The following is a 26,536-nucleotide window of genomic DNA, read 5'->3' as shown; positions in this document are numbered from 1 at the left end:
AATTAGGTTTTCAATTCGCACGATTGGCCTTATTGTTCATAATGTTCCAGTAGTAGGTTATTTAGGTAGATATTCATCTAGTAAAAATAAATCTATATAAATAAAAATGAATTGCTGTTCGTTAGTCTCACTAAAACTCGAGAACGGCTCGACCGATTTGGCTAATTTTGGTCTTGAATTATTTGTGGAAGTCCAGAGAAGGTTTAAAAGGTAGATAAATATGAAAATGCTCGTAATTAAATAAAAATAACAATTTTGTTTTTCCTTTGATGTGAACGGATTCCTTTTGTTTGTTTTATATTTATTTTATACAAAACTTTAGGTCTTTTATTTATCGATTGAGGCACTACGAAGTCTGCCGGGTCAGTTAGTTTCTAATAAAAATAACATTAATTATGTATATGACTCGAGAACAACAAAGATACGAATTTCGACGGGGAATCTAACCTAGAATCCGTACTCAGGGTCACCAAACACTATATTAATGATGGAAGATTTTATTTGGAACGAATAATAATTTTCACGATTACCGAAGTTTGGCAAATTGCAAATTACAGCAGATGAACCGGTTTCCACACTCTAGTAACTCGTAAATTGCTCAAAACTCGTGGCTTAGCACGCCTCGCGATCAGGCGAACGTAGGTTAGAGACATTCCTTCATACCGAACTGTTTCAAATCTCTGAGCATAAGCTAAACTTGACCAGTACCAATTATATTAAACCTGCCCCGCAGTGACTGTCGCAAGTTGAAACTACTTTTACTGTTTAATCTTGCATTTGTTACTGTAAAATTATATTCTATATACCATATTTAAGGAGAATATACAAATTAGTCAGTTGGTCGTGACCACGAAATTGTGAATTATTCGAAACTTCAGAAATACGTACTATGATTGCAATAAAAAACGCGAAATTAAGCCGTGACAATAGTTTTAGTTATTTATATGAGTCGCGAGAACCAGAGAAGGTACTATTTCGTTAATTGAATTTAACCTGTCATCCATGTTCACATCTATATATTAATACGTGAAGCAAAAACTTTGTATCCCTTTTTACGAAAATTGCGGAGACGAAGGAGTATGAAAATTTCCACACTTATAGAGAATATAGAGAAGAAGTGCACATTGCTAATATTTTTTTAAATAATGCATAAAAGATACATTAAATCAATAAAGAAAACATTACTAACACTACATACCCTGTATTTGACGCACACACGCATGCATACTATTTATTGTCAAACTTTTGTTCTTGACGTCTGTGGTCAAATTGAGAATAGATTAAATATTGTTTGTCTTTGTTAATATTTTTTATAGTGTAGTCTTGGCGAAATTTGTGATTATAGAAGTATAAAATACAATCATAATAGTGTACAAACTTACAATTCCAAATAATTATAGTCGAATTTCGACTACTGCGGGACCTCTAGTTAATAGTAACATATAAGTATAAGTATTCCTGTAGAGTCAAAAGTCAAAAACAACAGTGCTAAGTTTTATCACAATGAGATGAATTGTTAAGGAACACATTGAGAACAAATATATATACAAACATTTTATAGATAGATAACGCGCTAAGTTATGTTATTTACGAATATAATGTAAGTGAAAGCACATCCATTACTTTTGCATTTAAATCCATCTCATTCTATAAATTTACAAAAGACCAATTATGTATGTTGCAATGTATTGTCGATTGAATTGGAACTGTGAAATGATTTGCAGCATCTTGATCTTTAAGAAAATGAACGAACATTTATTATTGTTCGTGTGCTAAGCTTTCGCGCGTCGTAAATTCGATTCCACGGTGAAGGAATAACATCGTGTAATAAAAATCAAACCCGCAAAATTATAATTTGCGTGATTACTGGTGGTAGGACCACTTGTGAGTCCGCGCGGATAGGTACCACCGCCCTGCCTATTTCTGCCGTGAAGCAGTAATGCGTTTCGGTTTGAAGGGTGGGGCAACCGTTGTAACTATACTGAGACTTTAGAACTTGTATTTCAAGGTGGGTGGCGCGTCTACGTTGTAAATGTCTATGGGCTCCAGTAACCACTTAATACCAGGTGGGCTGTGCGCTCGTCCACCCATCTAAGCAATAAAAAACAAAACAAAAAAAAGATTAAGTTCAAGTTTTGTACAATTTTACTGCAAATACTTTGTAAGTACCACAAGAGTCCATTCAACGAATAAAATTATCTCTAGAATGTGGACTATTTCACTGGCTGGTAATTAGAATTGAATGTTTCTATTAGAATTGTATGTTGCAGTTCACAAAACAATAATTGTAGGTACATTATTTTAGGCTATTTCAATTCAAAAAGAGTTTTAAGTATAGATAGATATGATAAATATGTCGCTACCTGTGAATAAGCAGGGAAAAAATATGTTACCTTCATAATTAGATTGCTTCCTACATCTCACAATTTACAGATACCAAGATTTTGATTTAAAAATGTATATCCTTACTAACATAGTTTGTTATTTTGTTACTAAAAAAATTGCTTCAATTACTTATACAAACAGCATTCTGAGTTGGTTTTCTACGTTTTATCTGTAGGATTACGTGAAATGAAAACCATTGATGTAATTCCGTAATGACCAGTGCCGGATTAACCATGTAGCAAGAGTAGCAATTGCTACGGGCCCCGCGTGAACGGGGACCCTGCATATTTAAACCCACTCATCTCTGACCGAGCTTAATTTTTTGAGTGACTTATTAAGAAAACGTTGTTTGTATAAACGTGTAGAATTTCAATCAGCCTGATAATCAGCTCTACAAAACGTCTGACGTATTCAAGCACTCTTACCCGACACAGTGTGGATGTGTAGCAGAATTGAGATGGCTCGATTTAAGTTGTTAAAATTATATATTTAATTGTAAGATTAACAGTCTACATTATTATTAGTATAATTCAGTAACCTGCTACGGGCCCCGCACTTGCTTAATCCGGCACTGGTAATGACAACTTGTAATAACGTTAGCAATGTAGAGGTACAGCCAAACCTTAATAATGGATCTATTAATTCCAATCAAATTTATATTGCAAAAGTTCAGTTCGTATATTGGAAGCAGCGGCAGCGGTAGGCCGCCGCTTGGCTCTGACCCTGGCATTGCTGAAGTCCATGGGCGACGGTAACCACTCACCATCAGGTGGGCCGTATGCTCGTCGGTCTACACGGGCATAAAAAAGAAAAAGAAAAAAAAATACTATGAAGAAAAATTTCGTTTTGTTTGTAAAAAGGTAACTATTATCTTAAATTATCAACAAACAAAATATTGGGTATCATAAAATCAATTCGGTATTTTTATTGCATAGACGAGTGAAACAGTTCCCGGCCCACCTGCTGTAATATAGTAACCGGACCTCATAGACATCTTGAATGCCATAACCGACCTTAAGACATGAGGTCTAAGCTTTAAATGTCTCAAGACTAAAAAATATCAGAAAAAATGTCATCATTGTTTGCCAATAATAACGATAAACTGAATTAAAAAAATATATAACTTATTTATTTTAGTACTATCAGTCGAATTTAAGATCTTACGGAAACATTTTCACCATACTACTTATAGAAGCTGTCGACAAAATAAATGAATATACTTTATTTCTCAAATAACGAAGATTCGAAATCTAATTATAAGTTGCAAACTTTTGCGAAGCCCCTTCGAGTTACTTATTGTAACTATGACATATTCATTGTTTCACAATACACAAGAATTCATAGCTGTATACCATGTTATTACAGTTGCACTGCAATGCCTTTGTGGGCCATTTCCGAACCGCTTGTTTGGACTCAGCAGTTAAGAAATAGCATAGCTATTATATACGCATTTACGAGTAAAATGCCGTGACAATGTTGTAAGAAAGCCATCTTAATTAGCAGTTTTAGTTTCAAAATAAAATACGTGATTTATTTTTGGGAAATTAAGACATGGTGATTGATATGTAACAAGCCATTGCCGTCATATTGACCAATTACAACCGATCGACCGAATAATACCGATTATCAAACTTATCATTATGTATAAGAATCAACAAGTAAAACGGCCTTTGAATTTCAAAACATTCATTCCATTTTAATTCAGAACAAGCAGCTTAGAATGGTGGTCGCTCAAAACCGGACAAATTATTACAAAATCTACCGCATACAAGTGAAAGGGCGATCTAGGACTTAGGACAATTTTATTAGGTTACATTCCAGACATTTAGGTTTTGTTTTAGTATTTTTACGGTAAAGCTCCTAGAATGTGACTGACTATATTTAGAAACAATTTTGCTATATTTACTGTATTTAATGAATTTTTGTGGTCATTGAAGTCACTTTTAAACAAATGCATTAATTTTCTAAGTTTTATACCCGCATTCATTCATGTTTATCATTCATTCGTGATTTTAAATGTGAATGAATAAACAAATTGTAATTTCTAGTTATTATACCCAATTAAACAATGTTTTACATTTATTTAAACACGGAACCGTAAATACCGACGCGGTATCTATACTAATATTATAAAATGGAAAGATTTGTTTGTTTGTATTGAATAGGCTCCGAAACTACTGAACCGATTTGAAAAATTCTTTCACTGTTTTGAAGCTACACTATTCCCGAGTGACATAGGCTATAAAAATTAGAGATCCTTACTAAAACTCCAATAATGTAACCCAAGGTGAAAAAAAAATTACCTAAAATATTCTTTACATCGCGTGACAACACGTGATAACAGACAACATATGTCTAACTATTATAGTTATGCCGCAATGAGTGTTCTTTTATTTAAAAAAATAAAACAACGTCAAATATCGTTGAAATTTTTGTTAAAGAGCCGAGCGGAGCCCGAGCGGGCCGCTTGTCTCTTCAATAAAAACACGCGAAACCAATCAATTTGCACAACCATTTCATCAATTCAAAACATTTCCGGGAATTCGGCTAGTTGAGCTTAAGGGAACTTGGCATGCCAGCGCTCTAAACGGGTATGTGTGCCAAACCACACCGCATAAATAGAATCTATAACGGTTCTAATTTATTCGAGACCCAAGTTAATCCTATAATAAATAAAGGATAACAAATTTAAGAACTAAAACACGTCTTAGTTCCAAGCACGCTCCAAGTCAACCTAAAAAATAATATGGGGTGCTTTTCAGGATATTATCAAAACTAGAGGTCCCGCAGTATTCGACATTTGACCATAATTAATTGGAATTGTACACTATTATGATTGTATATTATACTTCTATAATCACAAATTTCGCCAAGACTACATTATAAAAAATATTAACAAAGACAAACAATATATAATCTATTCACAATTTGACAACAGACGTCAAGAACAAAAGTTTGACAATAAATAGTATGCATGCGTGTGTGCGTCAAATACATGGTATGTAGTGTGTGTAACGTTTTTTTTATTGATTTAATGTATCTTTTATGCATTATTTAAAAAAAATATTAGCATTGTGCACTTCTTCTCTATATTCTCTATAAGTGTGGAAAATTTCATACTCCTCCGTCCGCGCAATTTTCGTAAAAAGGGATACAAAGTTTTTGCTTCACGTATTAATATATAGATAACCTTTCTACTCATATCTGTTCATAAAATATTTATAACTACTGATACCATGCACCCCACACTTTTTTACAATAATTTTTTCCTACACTATTTTTAATTCAAATTTATTAAAATTAATTTCGATTTTTTAGTTGGATTTTCTATAAAAGCGTATTTTTTTACTTTTTTTTAAACTATTATTTATTTTTCATTTTTAGTAAAACTTCCATTTTCCAATTTTTTTTAAATATTGAATTGTCATCGGTCCTTAATAAGTATGCCAAATTTCGAGTAAATCCTACGTTTTGAAGGGGATCAAAATCATGTTCAAAGATTCCGTTACATACTAACATACATACGTCTGAAGCTAATAAAAGCGTATTAGAAATAATTATTTTTATTCTGAACTTTTTACCACTAGTAGCGATAAAAATACTGATATTATTAACTATTGATTGTAAATATTTAAGTCATTCTCGCGTTTCTGAGTTTGGAAAAATAACTTGCCTATCAGGCCAGTGAAGCTCGAATATTCCCTCAAGGTTACCTGCGATTAGGTAGGTAGAAAATCTTCAAAGTCTCTGATAAAATGTATTTATTTACATATATTGCTTTTGTTTTACTTAGAATACGTGATTCACGGGATTTCAAGTTTATAGTGTTTAAAACGTGAACCCCTCTCGCAGACCTGAGATCGAAGTCTTAGTTACTTTGTTTAATAGTGGTCCCATACTTCAGTTCACAATGTATAGCGCCAAAATAAGCGGGACCTGTGGACTGTGGACCTATCCGTATATGCTTGAGGGAATCCATATAGAGTCCCTTCTTTATTTAGCCGTAAAATCGTGTTTTATGTAATTAACACCACAGTTGAAACAATAGGAGTTTTATTGTTGTAGCGGCATAAACAATTCTAAGTTATTATATTATATTATTTAATAATTATACACACTATATTTTTTATGCGTTTTAAATTTTCGGCCGTAAAAAGATGCCGTGTCACAGACTATCTTCTATTTTCCCACCTCTAGTGCGTTCCGGCTTACGCATCATAAAAAGGTGCGGTCTCAAACGCCGCATGCTTATAATATGCGTTTAGGCTTATTCTTTTCTACTTATAATTAGATTTCGCAAAGGAACTATCAAGAAGAAAATGTTCTTTGGAAATATAACATGTTATATGAGTTCCGGCACTGCGCTTCATTTTCCCTTGTGTGCTATTTGAACACGCTTACATAAGTTCGAGATTTAAGGATGCTTGTTTGCATGTAATGAATGAACCTTTTAGCGTAATTTGCACCGATTTCGAGACGTCTGATTTATTAAAAAAAATTGCACTTGCATAAAAGAATGATAACAAAATAATTTGATAGCTTTGCTTTAATATCATAACAGGAAAGTTTTTTTTTCCCTACCTATACTGATAGCCTTGAGAAGCTATTTCAGCTTCACCCTAACATGTAGGTGAGCTCACTCAAACCGGAGTGTTGCTAACACTGGCCCTAGCAAGAGCAGTGCTTCGCAGAATCTACCACCGGATCGGAAACGCGACCCACTGAGAAGATCCGGCGAGAAACTCAGTGGGCTGTGTCTATGGTTTGATTCGCTCGTCGAACCCTTCGTCGCAAACCACGGGCTCGACGAGGACGGTGACCGATGCTTGTGGTAGGTACCTAAAAACACCCAGGAAAGATGATAACAATTGTTAGTTCAGGTGGCTGTTAAAGGGCGTTTGTTTTTCGTTTTTAAACTATATAAAACAATTTACCTGTTTTCTGGGATTCCTATAAATGAAATGTGTAAGTACGCGTTCATCATTAGTCTGCCTCTTCTCCTTGTCTTTATCTTCCATGTCAGCAGCGTTAGCGGCGCATAGAGCGATAGCTGTAACAAAACGACATTTCATTAGTAACCACTGATTAATATTATCACTCTAACGACTTCAGTATTATTACAATACAAATTAACTTTTGCATGCTTATGCTTATAGCAAACTTATGCTTATAGCTTGCTTATGCTTATAGCATGCTTATGCTTATAGCAAGCTTATGCTTATAGCATGCTTATGCTTATAGCATGCTTGTGCTTATAGCAAAGCGTACATTATTAAAACTCGAGAAACTTCTCGAGAAATCGTAACATAAATCTTGTTTTTGAAGAAAATTGTTTTTGTTCCAACAACGCAGTATGTGGATAAATGTTTTACGGTTGAACATTGAATAAACAGCGAATTGGCAACGGAAAGAAAAACGAGTTACATCGCTAGCTATCAAAAATGGTAAAACTAGGTAAACGTGCAACTTCAAGCATGTATGAATTTACTTAGAGCGGACGTTACTACTCCAAGCTATTTAACGTTTAATGAGTTTCCGTCGAAGACCACCGCATTCATACATAATTTAATTGCTCAATAAACGCACTATTTTCTCAAAAAATATATATATTAAAAACCTACGCTTATTTTCTGATAGCATGTTCAATTGACATTTTTCACACACGTCCTTGTAGAACTGGAATAAATAACCCCTAGGCTACCACCGAGTAGGTAGGGAAAAAAGATTTTTCACGATTGTTGAGTACCGAACGTGCCTTGCCCTATCAACTGCGTTAAATTAGCAAAATTTTTTTAATTGTTTAGATGGATGGACGAGCTCACAGCCCACCTGGTGTTAAGTGGTTACTGGAACCCATAGACATCTACAACGTAAATGCGCCACCCACCTTGAGATAAAAGCTCTAAGGTCTCAAGTATAATTACAACGGCTGCCCTACCCTTCAAACCGAAACGCATTCACGCTTCACGGCAGAAATAGGCAGGGTGGTGGTACCTACCCTCGCGGACTCACAATCGGACCTACCACCAGTCAACAAGAGGTCCTACCACCAGTAAAATATTATAGTACATACATATACTACATATTATTATTATAGTATGCTTTTCTTTATCTTCCACTTAAGATTAATATGAAAATAGTATGAAAAGTCAATGCCAGTTATGCCTACAAAATGGAAAAGTGATAAAGGCAATTTAACCATTCAAATTTCGGGAAGTGTCTCCCAATTTTCCGGCCATTATCTACTCGAGTGAGCCCGTCGAGTGTGGATCACATTCCTCTTCGCTTCTCTTTGATTTGCGGAAATAACGAGTAACTCCGTTTGTTACATTGAATTAACCGAAGCGGTTCATCGCCCGTGTAAAGAAAAATTGTATATCAAACAAATTTGTGCTCTATAGCTTACGACCATAAAGCTATTATTCCATGATAGTAACAAATTATATCTGTGGTGTATTTATGGACTGTTTGCAAAGTTAATTCTCGAACCTTTCGCTTATACAGGATGTCCTCAGACGGAAATTGCAAGATATCCCTTCACTTATTTGCAGCCCACTGCGTTGATATTGCGTAACCTTTCTTTAACTTTGTTTTACTAAGTATTCAAAAGATCGAAATAGCAAACATTAAAGAAATATATATATATAAATTATATAAAATGAATTGCTGTTCGTTAGTCTCGCTAAAACTCGAGAACGGCTGGACCCATTTGGCTAATTGTTGTCTTGAATTATTTGTGGAAGTCCAGAGAAGGTTTAGAGGTAGATAAATATGAGAATACTCGGAATTAAATAAAAATAACAATTTTGTTTTCCCTTTGATGTGTCCCCCGTCGGACGGATTCCTTTTGTTTGTTGTAAGTTTATTTTATACACAAATTTAGGTCTTTTATTTCTCGATTGAGGCACTACGAAGTTTGCCGGGTCAACTAGTAATAAATAATTATACTACGCATAGATGCGAATGCGTTTTCTAAGATTTAACTATATACTGTGACCAACTCTTAACGATGTCGTAACGAATTTCACATGTTAAGATGCAATAGAAATACATTTGTATTTTTGTATTGTAAATGAAAATGTGCTGACTATTCGCATTGAAATTCAGTTTAAGTGACGCTATCTTTGTAAGCGTGGTTGGTTCTTTAGTTCCAATGTTTTACTGCTTTCGATTTTCCTATCTGATAATGTGCTTGGATTTGGTTTCATTGAAGTGTGCTCAAGTGTGTCCACATTAAAAGTTCATTGACATTTTGAATTACCAAAATGTCAATGATCAGCTGAATTGAACGCTTGCCAGACTTCGAAAACTGTTTCTATTACCATTTTATTAGATTTATCTATACTAGTCTATACTAGTATATAGTATTATAAAGAGGTAAGATTTGTTTGTTTGTTTGTATTGAATAGGCTCCGAAACTACTGAACCGATTTGAAAAATTCTTTCACTGTTTGGAAGCTACACTATTTCCGAGTGACATAGGCCATAATCTTTTTTGAAAAAAATTAGGGATCATTACTAAAACTCCAATAACGTAACGCAAGGTGTAAAAAAATTACCTAAAATATTCTTTACATCGCGTGCCCTACGAAAACTATTGATGATAGAATAAAATAATGTACTACGACTTTGGAAGAGCGGAGCCGGAGCGGGCCGCTAGTATAACTATAAAACTATGTAGACAAAAAAATTATTTGTACATCTTTAAATACTTTTAGTCTGGGTGACAATAAGTTGGCAGTTGGAGGTTATTTACATAAGTGTACCAGGCTCACCAGAAACCATGAGAAGTGGCTATTGCTAACAAAGCGCATAGCAATTGCCCACAGCAACTGACTGGTGGTAGGATCTCATGTGAGTTCGCACGGGTGGGTACTACCAACACCCCTATTTCTGCCGTGAAGCAGTAATGCGTTTCGGCTTGAAGGGTGGGGCAGCCGTTGTAGCTATACTTGAGACCTTAGAACTTATATCTCAAGGTGGGTGGCGCATTTGCGTTGTAAACGTCTATAGGCTCCAGTAACCACTTAACACCAGGTGTGCTGTGAGCTCGTCCACTCATCTAAGTAATAAAAAAAAATTCCATGTTCAAAGTTCCGTTACCTACAACAACTAAAGAAAATATTTTAACCCTTCAGATGGTTTCGCAACATCTTGTGCACTCATGGAACGATGATCGTAATCTGTCATGTGACTCAACACTAAAACTCAGAGCACGTTTGACCTATTTGAAAAAAGTAATAATTTGTTATTTCTTGTTGTCTATTTGCAACGTGGTAGTGACGTAAAATTTCTAAGAGTATCTCGGAAACTAAAGCTAAGTCTCCTTGAAACGATTAAATACTTAATTTTTTTTAATAATCAGAATCAAATCACACACGATCATTTGGTTCCATACTAGGATCCCGTACGAATCTAAGGACAAACAAAAGGCCATTGTTGATTTGCCATTTTTTTTTTGCACCTACTGTCAAGAATAGTTTGTCTAACACATGAAAAAGTCGTTAATGCGAACTGACGCGGAACCTATTAAGAAAGTGAGATCGTTTCTTCTGATTGATACCACGAGTGATCGTAAACATATAACTTTCACGTAAAATTGCCTGATTGAAACTTGGCCAGCAAATAAGGATGCAACGGATGCAAGGATGCAAAGGTGTGTATGCAATTACAATAGAAGCATATGGTATCATCGAATCGTGGGCCTAAAATATGGGTAAGGAAACCCTAGCATGACTATTTGTTAGCTAATATAGTTTAAAGTTATCAGGTATATCTAAACCCGTGATATGCTTTCAAATTAATGTCCGATGATTTAGCCTACTTAGTAGTAAGTGGTTAACGTTGCTCATGATCAATAAGGAATGTCAGGGGAAAACCAAGCTTCTTAAGCCTTGGAGAAGTATCTGTCATGGAATTGGAACCCGTAGGTGGGTAGCTCATTTGGGGGCTAAATAGTACATGTCCAAAACGACCACTTCAAGCACAGTGATTGTGATGTAGTAAAAAGGAGATGAGTTTTTTTTTTTTAATATGTTATGTCTAATAGCGCTTAAAAAAATTGAGCGATTAAAAAAGTCAACCCTGAAATTAAATATTTAAAACCAAATTACAAGTACATGCTAAAATATGTCTAATGTACAGTACAATAAACCCGAAAGTATAATTATAATAAGAAAACAATCTCTCAGATGATATTGTAAATTTATTTTCTGTGCCACAAATAAACAGCGGAATAAGATGTTACGTAAAATTAATTAGATGAGGAAAATTTGTAAAAACATTAAACAAGGCATATAATTGCATGTTTCTTCTATGAATTTGCCTCTCGTGAAACTGTAATTAATGTCTACTTTAAAAGATCGTAATCAGAGCAGGAATTTATACAAACAGCGTTACGAAAGTCGGTAATGCATGGAACAGAAAAATTGTACTATAAAATTTATTAAAAATTAATTATTTAAGAAAGTTAATATGTTAGTCGAATTCGTTTGATTCGAAATTAAGCAGTAAATCCGAGGCCATGAGGCTTCAGACCCTGGAGAATGCCACCTGTCGATGCCCATATCGTGGTTGGAGAACTCCGTATTGAAGTCGGGGTGCAGTTGAAGTACCTCCGCCTCATTCTGAACAGTCGTGGGACCTTCCGTGCTCACTTTCAAACCTGGTCCCTCGTTTGTTGGGGGATGGCCGGCGCGTTAAGCTGGTTTCTGCCCAACGTCAGAGGGCCTGACCAGATGACGCGCCGTCTCTCTAGAGGGGTGGTGTGATCAATGGCCCGCCGTATACGGGGCGCCCGTATGAGGCCATTCCCTGGCGAAGCTGCTGCAACGGCCGCAACGCACCATCGCGGCCAGGATCATCCGTGGCTATCACACGATCTCTTTCGAGGCACCGTCTGCACTGGCTGGGACGCCACCTTTGGTCCTGGAGGCGGAGGTACTCGGCGCTGATTATTAATGGTGGGCTGATAGTTCGTTCTGGAGTCATGATCCAGGCGGCTGGCCGATCCTTCGGCTGGTCGTAGGACCGTCGAGGCGATTCGCCCGGTCCTTGTAGATTGCGTGAATCGTGACAGAGGACGCCTCACTTTTTGGCTCACGCAGGTGCTCACTGGGCATGGCTGCTTCGGTGAGTTCTTGCACCGGATCGGAGCCACCATTGTGGTTGCGACTTGGACACGGCGGAGCACACGCTCGTCGTCTGCCTCGCATGGGAGGGGTGGCGCCGTGACCTTGTCACAAAAATAGGAAAAAGCTTGTCGTTGCCGAGTGTTTTGGCATCGATACTCGGCGGCGACGAGTAACCTTATAATTTTTTATAAATTTACAACAATAATTTAAAAATTATGTTAACGGATCTTTAATTTTATCAACTGTACCATATCTATTTTTTTGTTATTTGTCAGCAGGATACCAATTTTGGTTGACTTTCTAACAAGCTTTTTAGAATTGATAAAATAGTAAAGTATTTTAATGCATAATCGATATTGAAAGTTAGTATAATTGCATACCAACATATTTTGTATTAGGAACGCGGACAAGCCCTGAAAATCGGTATGGCTACCAACAAATTGGTATATCAAATACCCTGGTATCCTCGACAAGTATAGAAACGCGGTGTACTTGCGCTTTGAAAAATTGAGTACGCGAGATAGAATAATGGCCCGTATGTATGTAGTTGCTCGGCCGGAGCTATTTTAATATAATAATAATAATTGCATTTATTTACTCCACAATACAAATACAAAAAAAAATTCAATTAATATGACATGAAAATTCTAATTGTAAACAATATTACAATATATTATACTAACACAGTGGAGATAAAAAGGCCGCGGTCAACTTTGTGATAGCTGAAACTATCGCTGTTATTCTGCCGCTGCCGGTAATATTAATCTATAAAATTAAATCTAATAATAACTAAACTTAAAATTTAAAATTATGTGGCATAATCTACAGAATCCCTGCCTTTGCTGTTTAAGTAAAATATCAAGAGTAGCGACGACAACCTCTCCGACGGGACAGCCCTATTTGCATTATCTGATTCAATTGAGTACGGCACTACACGACTATACCAGTCGACGGAATGACGGTGCTCCATCACAGTCCCGTTACGATGTTTGTTTGCCGGCACCTCAATGTATCGATGCTTCACGATGTGAGAACGTTTGTGACGTTACAAAAGGGATGGGACATTTACTAAAAGGATTTTTGCCTTACACTATTTCAACCTATACTAAATTTAAAAAAAAAACAATTTAAAATACCTGATAAATTGTGAATACTTTATTTATTTACTATCGACCCGCCCTCGCGTCGCTTCGGAAACATTAAAACACACACGAAACAAAAAAACAAAAAAAAAATTAAAAAAAGTAGCCTATGTACATCAGGGACAATGTCGGCTTCTAATGGAAAAATAATTTTTCAAATCGGTCCAGTAGTTTCGGAGCCTATTCGAAACAAACAAACAAACAAATCTTTCCTCTTTATAATATTAGTATAGATTGCTTTACATTGCTTAGACGAGCTCACGGCCATTTTGTTTTTGGTATTATTGAGTCTGGAAGCTACCGTGACTTATCATTTTGATGAAATAGCAGCTCCGAGACGCACATTGCGTTTCCTTAAAACCGCGACTGATTTTAAGCCAAATACGATTTTTCGAATTATTATATTTTTTGTTGATCTTTTTTTTTTGTTATTGCCCTTGTAGGTAAACGAGCAAACGGCCTACCTGATGATGAGTGGTTACCGTGACTCATGGACTTCAGCAATGCCAGGGGCAGAGCCAAGCCGCTGCCTACCGCAAATCTTATGCTGCTATCTTACCTTATCTTACGACTAACAAACCATTATTTCTCGGGTATGGTTATAATGTACACTAAATAAATACATATAATAATTTAAATTAATTGAATACCATTTAGTTTAAGCACACCTATTATAAATTGAATTGAATCTCCTATTTCGAGTTACACGCAGAGGTATAATTTTAAATTCAACAAGGACAAGTGGGAATTTGACGAGTTTAAAGAGCGCTTCGCTTCTAAAACGTGCCGGCAAAAACAAAAGTGTTCAGAGGAAAATACTTAAATCATTATTACTCTCGCACAAACATTTCACGGGTGCTGTGTTTTGTAGAACGTTACGTGAATAAACAAATCAAAATTCGAGAAGTGGAATTACAGTCATTATTAACCAGTATTTTCATAACAGAAACTTAAAGATTATTATCATTACTACTACCGAGTAATAGAGTTCATGACCAGAATATCTATACTTCTATACTAGTAATAATAATAATAATAATATTATAAAGAGGAAAGATTTGTTTGTTCTCTACATCGCGTGCCCTACGAAAACTATTGATGATAGAAAAAAATAATGTACTACGACTCTGTAGAACACTTTATTATTATCAAAAAGTGTCGCGACAGCATAAGTCTAACTATTATAGTTATGCCGCAGTATGTGTTCTTTTATTTAAAACAACGCCAAATATCGTTGAATTTTGTTAAAGACCCGAGCGTAGCCAGAGCTGGCCGCTAGTATAGAATAAATTCAAGGTGGGTGGTAGCATTTTCATTGTTGATGTCTATGGGCTCTAGTTGCTGTTAAATACCACATGACCCGTGATCTCGTCTACGCATCTTAGCAATTAAAAAAAATATTATATCGTTGACTTAGGTCCGGAAATAACAGAATTTCAACGAACTTGTGCAGATCTGTTATGGTAATAAGTTTAATTAAAAACTAATTAAAACAGATTACTTGTACATTTACTTATTTATTTATATATATTTTTTGCTTAGATGGGTGGACGAGCTCACAGCCCACCTGGTGTTAAGTGGTTACTGGAGCTCATAGACATCTACAACGTAAATGCGCCACCCACCTTGAGATATAAGTTCTAAGGTCTCAGTATAGTTACAACGGCTACCCTACCCTTCAAACCGAAACGTATTACTGCTTCACGGCAGAAATAGGCAGGGCGGTGGTACCTACCCGCGCTGACTCACAAGAGGTCCTACCACCAGTAAAAAACATGCGTGGACTATGTCAAACTTGTTTCACCAAACTATTTGGTACGTTTAAAAGTGGGCTTAAGTGTACTTTTAAAGTGGTTTACTTAGTGGATTACTTATAGGTGTACTTTAAAAGTGTGATTAAGTGTACAATTTACTTTTTTTGTGTACTTTTAAAAGAGGATTACATTGATTGTTACACATTGTTGATTGTGTGATCGTTAAACAAACGAGCTTGTATATCTATCTATAATACAGTTTTTATTATTTAAATATGGTATTTGTGGATCTGTTTTACTGTTTTTATGATATTATAAAGGATTGTTACTTGTTAAATGCCCAACAGAGCTCGCATGAAATAACATTGCAACTTTGAATAAATTGCAGTTTTATTATGGTGCTTTTTATTTGAAAACATTTTTTATTTATTTATATTAACTGATTTTAAATGGTTCATTATTACCCGAGTAGGGCGATGATTGAAAGGGGTGCTTTTCAGGATATTATCAAAATAATTCTTCTACTCATATAATATGTTCATAAAATATTTATAACTACTAATACGATGGGGTGCCCAAGCTTTTTACAAGAAAATCATTTTTCTTACACTATTTTTAATTCAAATTTATTAAAAAATTAATTTTCTATTTTTTAGTTGGAATTTCTATAAAAGCATATTTCGTTAGTTTTTTTAAACTATTATTTATTTTTCATTTCTTAGATGTATTTCAATTTTTTCAATATATATTTCTTTTCATATTTTTTTTCAATATTGAATTGTCATCGATCTTTAATAAATATACCAAATTTCGAGTTAATCCGACATTTTGAAGGGGGTCAGAATCATGTTCAAACATTCCGTTACAAACATACATACGTCTGAAGCTAATAAAAGCGTATATAAAAACAATGCATTAGTTAAATGAAACGCACGACGGTCGAAACGCGAACCTGAAAGTCGAAAGTGATCGCGTGCGTGCAAACACTCGGAACGAAGCCGCCAACCAGTAAAAGTAAACTTCCTAAACAATCCTTAATAATACTATCGTATTATAGTGTGATATACGCGATAGTAATAACTAACAATCTATACTAATATTATAAAGCTTTTTTTTTTTTCCTACCTATGCTGATAGCCTTGAGAGGCTATTTCAGCTTCGCCCTAACGTTTGTAGGTGAGCTCGCGGGGCTCAACCGGAGAGTTGCTAACACTGACCCTAGCAAGAGCAGTACTTCGCAGAATCTACCACCGGATCGGAAACGCGACCCACTGAGAAGATCCGGCGAGAAACTCAGTGGGCTGTGTCTATGGGTTAGTTCGCTCTTCGAGCACTTCGTCGCAAGTGACGGGTTCGACGAGGACGGTGACCGGTGCTTGTGGTGCCTAAAAGCACCGTTAATGGATCAGGAGGATTCGTAATGACGTGCTTTGGGCGACGTCGACGGTTTACGAAGAGTTTGTTTGTTTGAACGCGTTAATCTCAGGAACAACTGGTCCAATTTGAAAAATTCTTTCAGTGTTAGATAGCCCATTTATCGAGGAAGGCTATAGGCTATATAACATCACGCTAAGACCAATACAAGCGGAGCACCAATAAATAATGTTTCAAAATCGGAGTTTTTTTCCCTTTTGAGAGCTACCGCTGCGTGCGCTGCAGAAACGATTAAAGTTTCGCTAAAACAATGTATGACAGAATTGTTCCCTTTTAAAAGATCTAAAAAAGTCCGCGACAGCATAAGTCTATATGTTAAGGTTGGCTCACTATAACGTTTATGCTGACCAAATTTGTTCTAAAATAAAGCATTATTTGTGATTTATTATTCTGCGGACGAAGCCGCGGACAAAAGCTAGTAAATAATAAATAACTGGGAACAAATCAAGCACGGTCGTCCCGCCCCAAATTAGGATTCCCTGTTTTATGAATACCTGACATACATACTTGTATACGTTGAAATATATAGATAGTTAACATCCAGATAAAGAGCAAAAAAAGTTGTTCATCAGAAGAACGCTTGCTCGAACAGTGAAGGCCGCTAATTACTGTACCACCGAGTCAATAAGTCAGTCACATAGTATATAGTATATATTAGAAACGATAAATTGTCCGTTTGTAAATCAGAGAATAGTTTGACGTATTTATTTTATTGTCCCTGTAGGTAGACACGCATAATGTCCCTCGTGGACGTCATCTGTGACGTCATCAATGCCACCGACAAATCCTGGCCGCTGCCTGCCCCTGAGTACTCTCCGCGAACCTCGTTTAAAGAAATTTCATTCCAAGCACAAATGGCGACAGAATATCCACCTGAAAACGTACTGTGAATAATTTCTTGTTCTCAATTTTAATTTTACGTCAATGCGAATAAATCGTTCGGTGATCGTACCTCCTGACGAAGGTACGGGACCGGCCTAGGGACGAACCCCTCTGCACGGGCAAAAGAGTATGAATAGAAGATTTATGAACTGCGCTTAGACAGCAGAGAATGTAATTCAAATACGCATGTATATACAATAATCTTTAGCGTATTTTCAGTTTTTTATTATTCACAAGCCGTACTCGCCCGCTTCGCTGGGCAATTAAAATTAACATTATTATTGGGGAGTCCAACACTCATATAAATATTAGCCTATCCATTAAGTACATGTATTTCCTACATGGATACCAAGTTTTAAGTCAATCGGATGCATGATTCAGTAGTTATAACGGAACATCTGTAAAAACCGCTGTAGATTTATATAATAGTATAGATTATTATTAAATTCATTTATTTCAGTCAAAATATTAATATAAATAACAGTGATTTCTCAAAAATATGTTAGTAAGGAGATAGTAACACGACCTTTATGAAGCTGTGATAACGTATACAATAGAACATATACTGTCTATATGAAGCCTTCAACCAAAAGTGGCTACGTAATCTTAAAATGAAACTGGTATTTCATTATCAGTATGGTACAATATAGCGAGGCGTTTTTCGTACAATAATAATAGGGTTACTGACTACTATACTATACAGACTTTTTAGACTTACTAACCTGTCGTAGATTTTAATCTTAATCAACTGAAAGTGGCCGTCCCTAAAGCAACCCTAAAGTTTTCTCGCAACTCTAGGCAATTATAAATTTCATCTTGAAGGCATGTAGTAGTTTCATCTAAGACTCTTGTATATAGTTCTGCTCTAATTGCCTACAGTTCCTCCTTTAATCTGCCAATTTGGTGTTTCTTTTTGTTGTTGTAGTTGTGGTTTTTTCCTACCTAAGCTGATAGCTTTGAGCGTAACCTAACCAGTAGGTGAGCTTACGGGACTCAAACCTGAAGACGTTGCTAATACTGGCCCTAGCAAGAGCAGTGCTTCACAGAATCAACCACCGGATCGGAAACGCGACCCACTGAGAAGATCCGGCGAGAAGCTCAGTGGGCTGGTTTTTCTTACTAAAGCCTTCATCACCAACATATACCTCTGCATTATAAACTGAACTATAAACTGAACTACATTTATGTATCTTTGTCATGCCAAAAATATTTCCTATTGTTACGAGAATTTGAAAAAGTATTCATAAAGGAAAGTAGAGCCGCAAAAACGAACTAGTTAGTGGATAATATTCCGGTCACGCGATTCATAAGACGATATACGAAGCACTGTGTCAGTGTTTCGGAAGGTCAGGTTTTTGTTTAATTTCACCGCGCGGAACAAAACGAGTTCAAAGCAGCTTTTATCTACGACGCGTGAGTCATAAGAGAATTTCTTTATGTTAACATATGAATGAATGAATGAATGAATGAATGAATTAATGTATGAAGGAATGAATGAATGAAAATTTTTTATTGCACAAAATAGTGTACAAAGGCGAACTTAACGCCATGCAGGCATTCTCTTCCAGTTAACCCTCGTTGATGAAGTGAAAGATTCAAGAAGTGCATAGCTGTGATGAAGTTAATACATGGCGATAATTTAAAGAACGACAGTAGACATGAGTAAAATGAACACTAGGTTATAAATTACATTGCCAAAACAAATACATAGATACATACATACAAAGATACATATATAAAAAATACATATCAAATAAAATAAATTATATAAACCACAACATACTACAAAACAATCAAGCTATATGTGTTTTGAAAAAGAGATGATGTACTTTTTACATTCGATTATGAACATGAACGCTGTCGTAGTAATGTTGATGTGAAACATCTATAGCCGCACGTAAAACCGATTTCTGGCGTGGCGACGCATGCTGTGGCGACGCATGCTGTGGCGACGCATGCCGTGGCGACGCGTCGCCAAGCGCAATCGACTGTGCGATTCTCTCCCACTCGGTCCGGCGTTAAGCCATCTCTCTCGCTACACTGAGCTCGGATACCTATAGTGTATACTCCGTAGTGTATACTCCGTGTTGTTTACTACCGTACACATAAGTTGCGTTTTACTTGAAAACAAATTATTTTTTCGTAATATTTTATTTTATCATTATGACATTTAGTTCCTATCACAATCTGTTCTTTTCTGCATATTACTTTTACAAAATAATGTCGATTTTTCACATCTGCCAGGCGTCCTGTGACGGCTCACTTTTAGTCATTGGCTAATATTATATCACCTAAGTCTTGAAGATAATTTCAAAATATAACACTATTCGTTTTTGTTGCTATCAAGAAATGGATTAAATTTACGACTCCGCTGGAGTTCAGAGGTTAACGGAGCCTACATCACTAATCTAAGTCTCAATCGTATTGTATAACGGCTGTTCCGCTTTGAAGCAGACACACGATTTCTTTACGATAGATAGGAGCTCACACAACGCCCTACCATCAGTTTTCATTTAATACCCAAATCTAATCTTTCACTGTAGGCGTTGTTCGCGACATAATGATATGTGACGAACACGCCCGGCGGCATTCGGCACGTATTTGCTTAGGTAAATTTGTACTTGTCAGCAGGATTTCAACGCGGCTATACGAATACACTGGGAATCTTATCTATTACGCCATAATATGTTCATCTTGTATGCCAGCAATGGTTTTGCACGCGCAATGTACTTAACATAATTTCAATCAACTGAAGCGTGCGGTCAACGATCTCGTGTGAGACGGATCGGCTCTTATTTAAAGTAATAATTGAAGTTTCGGTTTCGCGAATTGTTACTTTACACTTTATTTACCATTTTTTACTTTTAATATCAATTAGCATTTACTTGTGTAAATACACAAAGAAATAAAACGATCTTGACTTAATTGTTTTTTTTTTTCTTTATGAAACTTTCGTGTCTGTACTGACAATGTGTATGCAAATTTTCATGATGATCGGTTGAGTAATTAATACGTGAAAGCGTAACAAACAAACAAACTCGATTTCGCATTTGTAATATTAAGTATAGAAATTGTGGATCTGTAAGTTACCAATACGGAGCATTTAAGAAATATTTATTGCAATATAATTTGTTAAATTTAATTATTTATAAAGAAATATCTTACGAATAAAATATAATTTAATCGTGGTCATGATTCGGTTTACAAACTTCAACGATACTAATCTAGATTGTAACTAAGCGATCTTCCTCATTCGATTTATTTTAATCTGTGCCTGTAGTAATGATTTTGCAGAATAAAATAAACTGTCGGCTCATTCCTTTACGGAGCATATTCATTCAATAAATATCATAGGGAAATAGCCATAGAAAGAAGCATGATAGGAATCAAAAAGCATCATGAAAACTAAGCCAATACATATACAAGAGTCAACACTGTGGGAATATGTAAACTCTTCGGGGTTAGCTGAAATGGAGATGGATTATTTGTTGATTGAATGATTTTTACATGTTGTTAAATGCTCAGAGAAGTTGGACCAAGATCTTGGCCGATATTTTAGAAATGCCGAAACAAAATGGAGACAAGAGAGTAAAAGATAGGTAGGTCAATTAATATTAAGGATCTAACTGGGAGACATTCGCCAGATACTTCTGTATCTGGCGATTCTCTCCTGTAGCCCTTCTGGCTACAGAAATTATTAAAGGTATTTGCTAGAAAAAAAACTCTGAATCCAAAGACATACTTTTAAATATGAACAACTTCAACAATAGCTCGGCAAAAACGGGCTTTTTATTACTAACGTATGTATTTTCGTTAATTCATGAGTTCTGTATTTGCACATCATTTATCGATTGAGCTTAGCTTAGGATAGTTAGTTCTTCTTAGCATTTCTGGTGCAATTCTTAGCTATCATGAACGTCAGCTAAAACAACATATGCCAGCTACAGATCACAATAATAATTAAATAAAAACATTTTTCTATTTCGACAAATAAATACTACTATAACTTACATATTAGTAGAACTTGTTTTTATTTCACCATTTATCTAATCCGATTCGTTTTAGCTTGGACTAATCTCTGGATCGAAACGAGCTCAATTGAACTTCGCACATTGTGTGGAACATAACCTCATCCCATAAATCACTGTCCTAGCAGTGACGATAGCTACATCCGAGGATTGAGAGCGGTCGTTCACCTTTGACCTGGACAATGTTGATTTTAACATGGTAAAATATACTCAATTTCAATAAATAGTTTCCCATAGACATCGTAACATGAGATCCACTAATATTTACTGGTGGTAGGACCTCTTGTGAGTCCGCGCGGGTAGGTACCACCAGCCTGAATATTTTCTGCCATGAAGCAGTAATGCGTTTCGGTTTGAAGGGTAGGGTAGCCGTTGTAACTATACTGAGATCTTAGAACTTGTATCTCAAGGTGGGTGGCGCATTTACGTTGTAGATGTCAATGGGCTTCAGTAACCACTTAACACCAGGTGGGCTGTGAGCTTTTCCACCCACCACAGCGATAAAAAAAAAAAACATAGCCCATTCTACATTTTTACCATTAAAATGCGAACCTAGGATTACCTGCGCGCATTATTGTACCTATAGATATTAAAAGTTCAGTTTAAAGTTAGGCTAAATAAGTAATAGCCAGTGGCGTTTAAGTCTTTAACTAATAATCTATCTCCTGTCATATACAAGTGAAGTCGAAAGTTGAAAGCATCAGTAATTACTTTGTTCCCATATATCAATTTAACTATTACTAAGAAAATTGCTCTGAATAGAAAACCAATAATAGAATACGAGGTATTTATTTTAATGATAGTTTTTGTTAATAACAGTAAAACAATTTAATGAAAAATATCTCTAAATTTATACAAGATAGGAAGATGATAAAGCATGAATCGTAATTAAACATATAGCCTGATAATCTAATTTGATTGTTTGGAATAAATAAGGAAGTAATCTTTATTAATATTGGGCTGATTTATATAAAAAACAAATAGGAAAAAAATATGTAGTATCTCATAAACCCAAAAGTCAAAAGGAAAACCAAAATCACAAATTTCAGTTTCACATTGTGTAATCTATGTTTATTATTATAGTACTTCGTTTGACGAGCTCACCGCCCACCTGATGTTAAGTAATTACCGAAGCACATAGATATCTCAACCAGAAAGCCGCAACCTACCGATGTAACTATGTTCTAGTCTCAATTATTTTTTATAACGGGTTCCCTACTCGTCAAATAATAACGAATGAGTGCTTTGCCCCTAAAAATAAGCAAAACTTTGATAGCTAGCGGAACTAAAATACCAGCCTGCCTTAAAAATTTAAATATTATGATTTTACTATTGTTATTTCTGTGTAGAGGTCAACATTATTATAATTTTGCATGATTATAAATTAAGTTTTAAAGTATTGTTTATTATTAAAACCGCTTTTAAGATTTAATCTCGTGTTTTTTATCGTTATTATATTATAACTGTTGTTCCGAATACTTTAGTTTTCTTGGTCACGCGACTAGATATTAAACAGTGAAAGTATTTTTAATTATGTCAATAACTCGCGAAAAACGAAGAAAATATAGTTAGTTTTGATTCAATTTGTTTATTCCTTTTTTTTATTGCTTAGATGGGTAGACGAGCTCACAGCCCACCTGGTGTTAAGTGGTTACTGGAGTCCATAGACATCTAAAACGTAAATGCGCCACCCACCTTGAGATATCAATTCTAAGGTCTCAGTATAGTTTCAACGGCCACCCCACCCTTCAAACCGAAACGCATTACTGCTTCACGGCAGAAATAGGTGATGGTACCTACCCGTGCGGACTCACAAGAGGTCCTACCAAAAGTAAAAAAATCCAAAACAGTTACAAATATTATATTCCAAATTGTTACAGCAACGTTGCTTGTTCGCGAAAAGGTATTTTGTTTAAATAAAAAAACTGCCTGCGTGCGTGCGTGTTGACGCTCTTTTAGTAATTCTGTTTCCTAGAAGGAAAAGGTGATTTGATTTTAAGGAAATAAAATAGCGCTAAGTATTCCAAACTACTAGTTTTATATTGTCCACGGAATCTTTTGTTTGCATGCTATTTTACAGTGACCTAGCTATATTATGTTGTGCAATGTGAAAATTAAATCATTATAATTTATGAAACTCCAACGATATTATCAGTAATCATAATATTTATTTGTAATAAATTTTCCTGTCTGCTGAATATTACTAAGATGGCAATGTAAATAATTCGATAAAACATTTTTGTGCTCCATTTTAAAGTCAACATACATTTTTATTTATTCGCAAATTTTTGTTTGGAGCAGCGTACCAAGCCTTATGTGAGGTACCCGCGCCTAAGGGACGCGCAGGGTATGTGGGTCTTCACAATCTGCAGATATTGAGAATTGACCGCGGGCTCACGGATGTTTTTGGAACCTACCCAGCAAACGATTCCTATTGCACATTCTCACCCGACGTTCAATCTCTCCCGGGGTCAGAACCCGGATAGAAACCCGCGGTTAACACTACAACCAGACTCGCGGCGTTACCTCAAGGACCCTCGATCGACGGATCATAGGGATGATGGTCGACGATCGACGACGCTAGTCACTGCAATACGGCCTATCAGGTCGCCCAGGCGGTGCCGATGGTGTTCCGGGCTACTCCATTGAGTCAAAACCAGCCTGTCGGGTCGAAACGCGATACATCGCCGACCGGAAAGCTTTTCCACAGCACGTCCGGCAACGACGGCAACGCGGACTTGGTGAACCGCAGCCTCAACTTCCTCAGGTTCCCCCGAGGTTGCCCCGTGACCATCACTGGAAAGAGATTGCTTAGAGGGACCGGAGACGGGCAAAAAACCCTCGGTTGGGCGGTAACGGATCGGTGTGGCCAGGGATGAGCCCTCCCTTTCTCCACATTCGCCTCCTCCTTTTGCGAGATGACAGATAATAGGCATCAGGGTCTATAAAATGAATTGATGTCTATAAACTCCAGTATCAATGTAAGGCAGCCCATGATTTCATTGATACATATAAAGCAATAGAAAAGTAGCCATTTCACACAGTAAACTACGAATCCATGATGAATTTATTGAACTAATATGAAATACAATCGACGAACACGCAACAAAATTCCTTCATATCTTTTCAATAATAATTAATCATCGTAATTATCGGTAAACGATTCATCAGATGGCCGATATGATCCGATGCGAAAACTAGTTCAGGAATTGAATGTATGAATTGGATATTCAATTAATTGAGTGAGCTGTAAAAACTAGGTGGATTTTTTTCGATGCCAGAGTATCTAACTGTATGAATGAAATATAAACATTCGTGTGGTATACATAAATGTGGGTAAATGGTCAATGTCACATTATGAACACAACCAGCCTCTTCTACAGACCTAAGACCCTTTTCAAACTACTTTATTCATAGCTCATGTGATGGAATGATTGCACCAGAAAGACTGCGGAATGGCGACTTTTTGTTAAGCGCACCACTATCTGAACTGGCGGGCACGACCTCTCTGTCAAGAATGCGAATGACTGAGATGAAGAAGAATGTTATGAAAATTGAAAAAAAAGGCAAAGTCACATAAAGAAACTATCAGAAGTTTTTTGATTTCTGCGGACTCTGGTACCAACTACATACAAACCAGGTGTAGCATGGCCTCACTTGCGGATCTAGAGCCGAAAAAAACGGATAAAAGATGAAAGAGAATAATACAAAATTGGACATAAAGATTTTTTTAAATGATTTCAAAAAAAAACAATACGAGGTATCCACAATGTAGTTCAAAGTCAATTAAATAAGCATTTCAATCATAAGATAACTTAAAAGCTATTCACTATAGGGAGATCACATGAAAAGTACTAGCTTTCAAAGGAAGAAAAGAATCATCACAATCGGCTCATCTGGAAAAAAGTTCGGAGTTATAACCTCCTTCTTCTTAGATGGCGATTTAAAAATATAGAAAGGCAATTTTTTTTTTTTACGACCAGCGAAAGTGTCTTTTAATCCATTAGGGTTCGCATTACACCATTGGCATTTGCCTTTACGTAACGTTTGCACGAAATTTCACCGCGAATGTGATATTCATAAAAAGAACGCGAACAAAACTAGTTTCCAAAAATACTTTAAATTTTCGCGAATTTTTTAAACGTTTCTACCGCAATCTAAAAAAAAGATGATTATTACGAAATGTTTCTGTTCAAAATTTTTATTTAATCCTTAGAATGATTGTTATAAATCTATCCCACTATTACACACACATAAATAAATAATATAAGAACAGAAACACAGTTAACCGTTAATTAGACCGACGTAGCCTAATGTTATCGGAACAGACTTATTTTATATACATCCTGTATCTCAAACCTTCAATGGTAATTAAACTAAATAATTTCATATCATACTGGTGGTACTGGTGGTAGGACCTCTTGTGAGTCCGCGCGGGTGGGTACCACCACCCTGCCTATTTCTGCCGTGAAGCAGTAATGCGTTTCAGTTTGAAGGGTGGGGCAGCCGTTGTGACTATACTTGAGACCTTAGAACTTATATCTCAGGGTGGGTGGCGCATTTACGTTGTGGATGTCTATGGGCTCCAGTAACCACTTAAAACCAGGTGGGCTGTGAGCTCGTCCATCTATCTAAGCCAGTGATTCTCAACCTTTTTTTTTTGTTGCGGCACATATTTAACGATTTCAAAATTTGGCGGCACACAAAAAAAAAAGATAAACATTATTTACTTACTACAACACACTGCATAAATAGTTTATCAAAAAATTTTAATATGC

General features: G+C 36.0%; 1 protein-coding gene across 2 annotated transcripts in view; it reads right to left on the bottom strand.

Moving 5' to 3' along the window:
- LOC101747088 (ataxin-2 homolog) overlaps positions 1–26,536 on the bottom strand; it is a 55,558-nt gene that overhangs the window by 7,115 nt on the left and 21,907 nt on the right. For both annotated transcript variants that reach the window (XM_004931299.4, XM_004931300.4), the window contains exon 2: positions 7,320–7,435. In XM_004931299.4, coding sequence (XP_004931356.1) covers positions 7,320–7,435 — 116 coding nt within the window. The remainder of the gene's footprint in view (positions 1–7,319; positions 7,436–26,536) is intronic.

This window comes from Bombyx mori, chromosome 7 (assembly GCF_030269925.1).
Source record: "Bombyx mori chromosome 7, ASM3026992v2".
NCBI classification, from domain to species: Eukaryota; Metazoa; Arthropoda; class Insecta; order Lepidoptera; family Bombycidae; genus Bombyx; species Bombyx mori.
The sequence above is the reverse complement of the archived record's forward strand: the minus strand, read 5'-3'. Positions and strand labels throughout refer to the sequence as shown.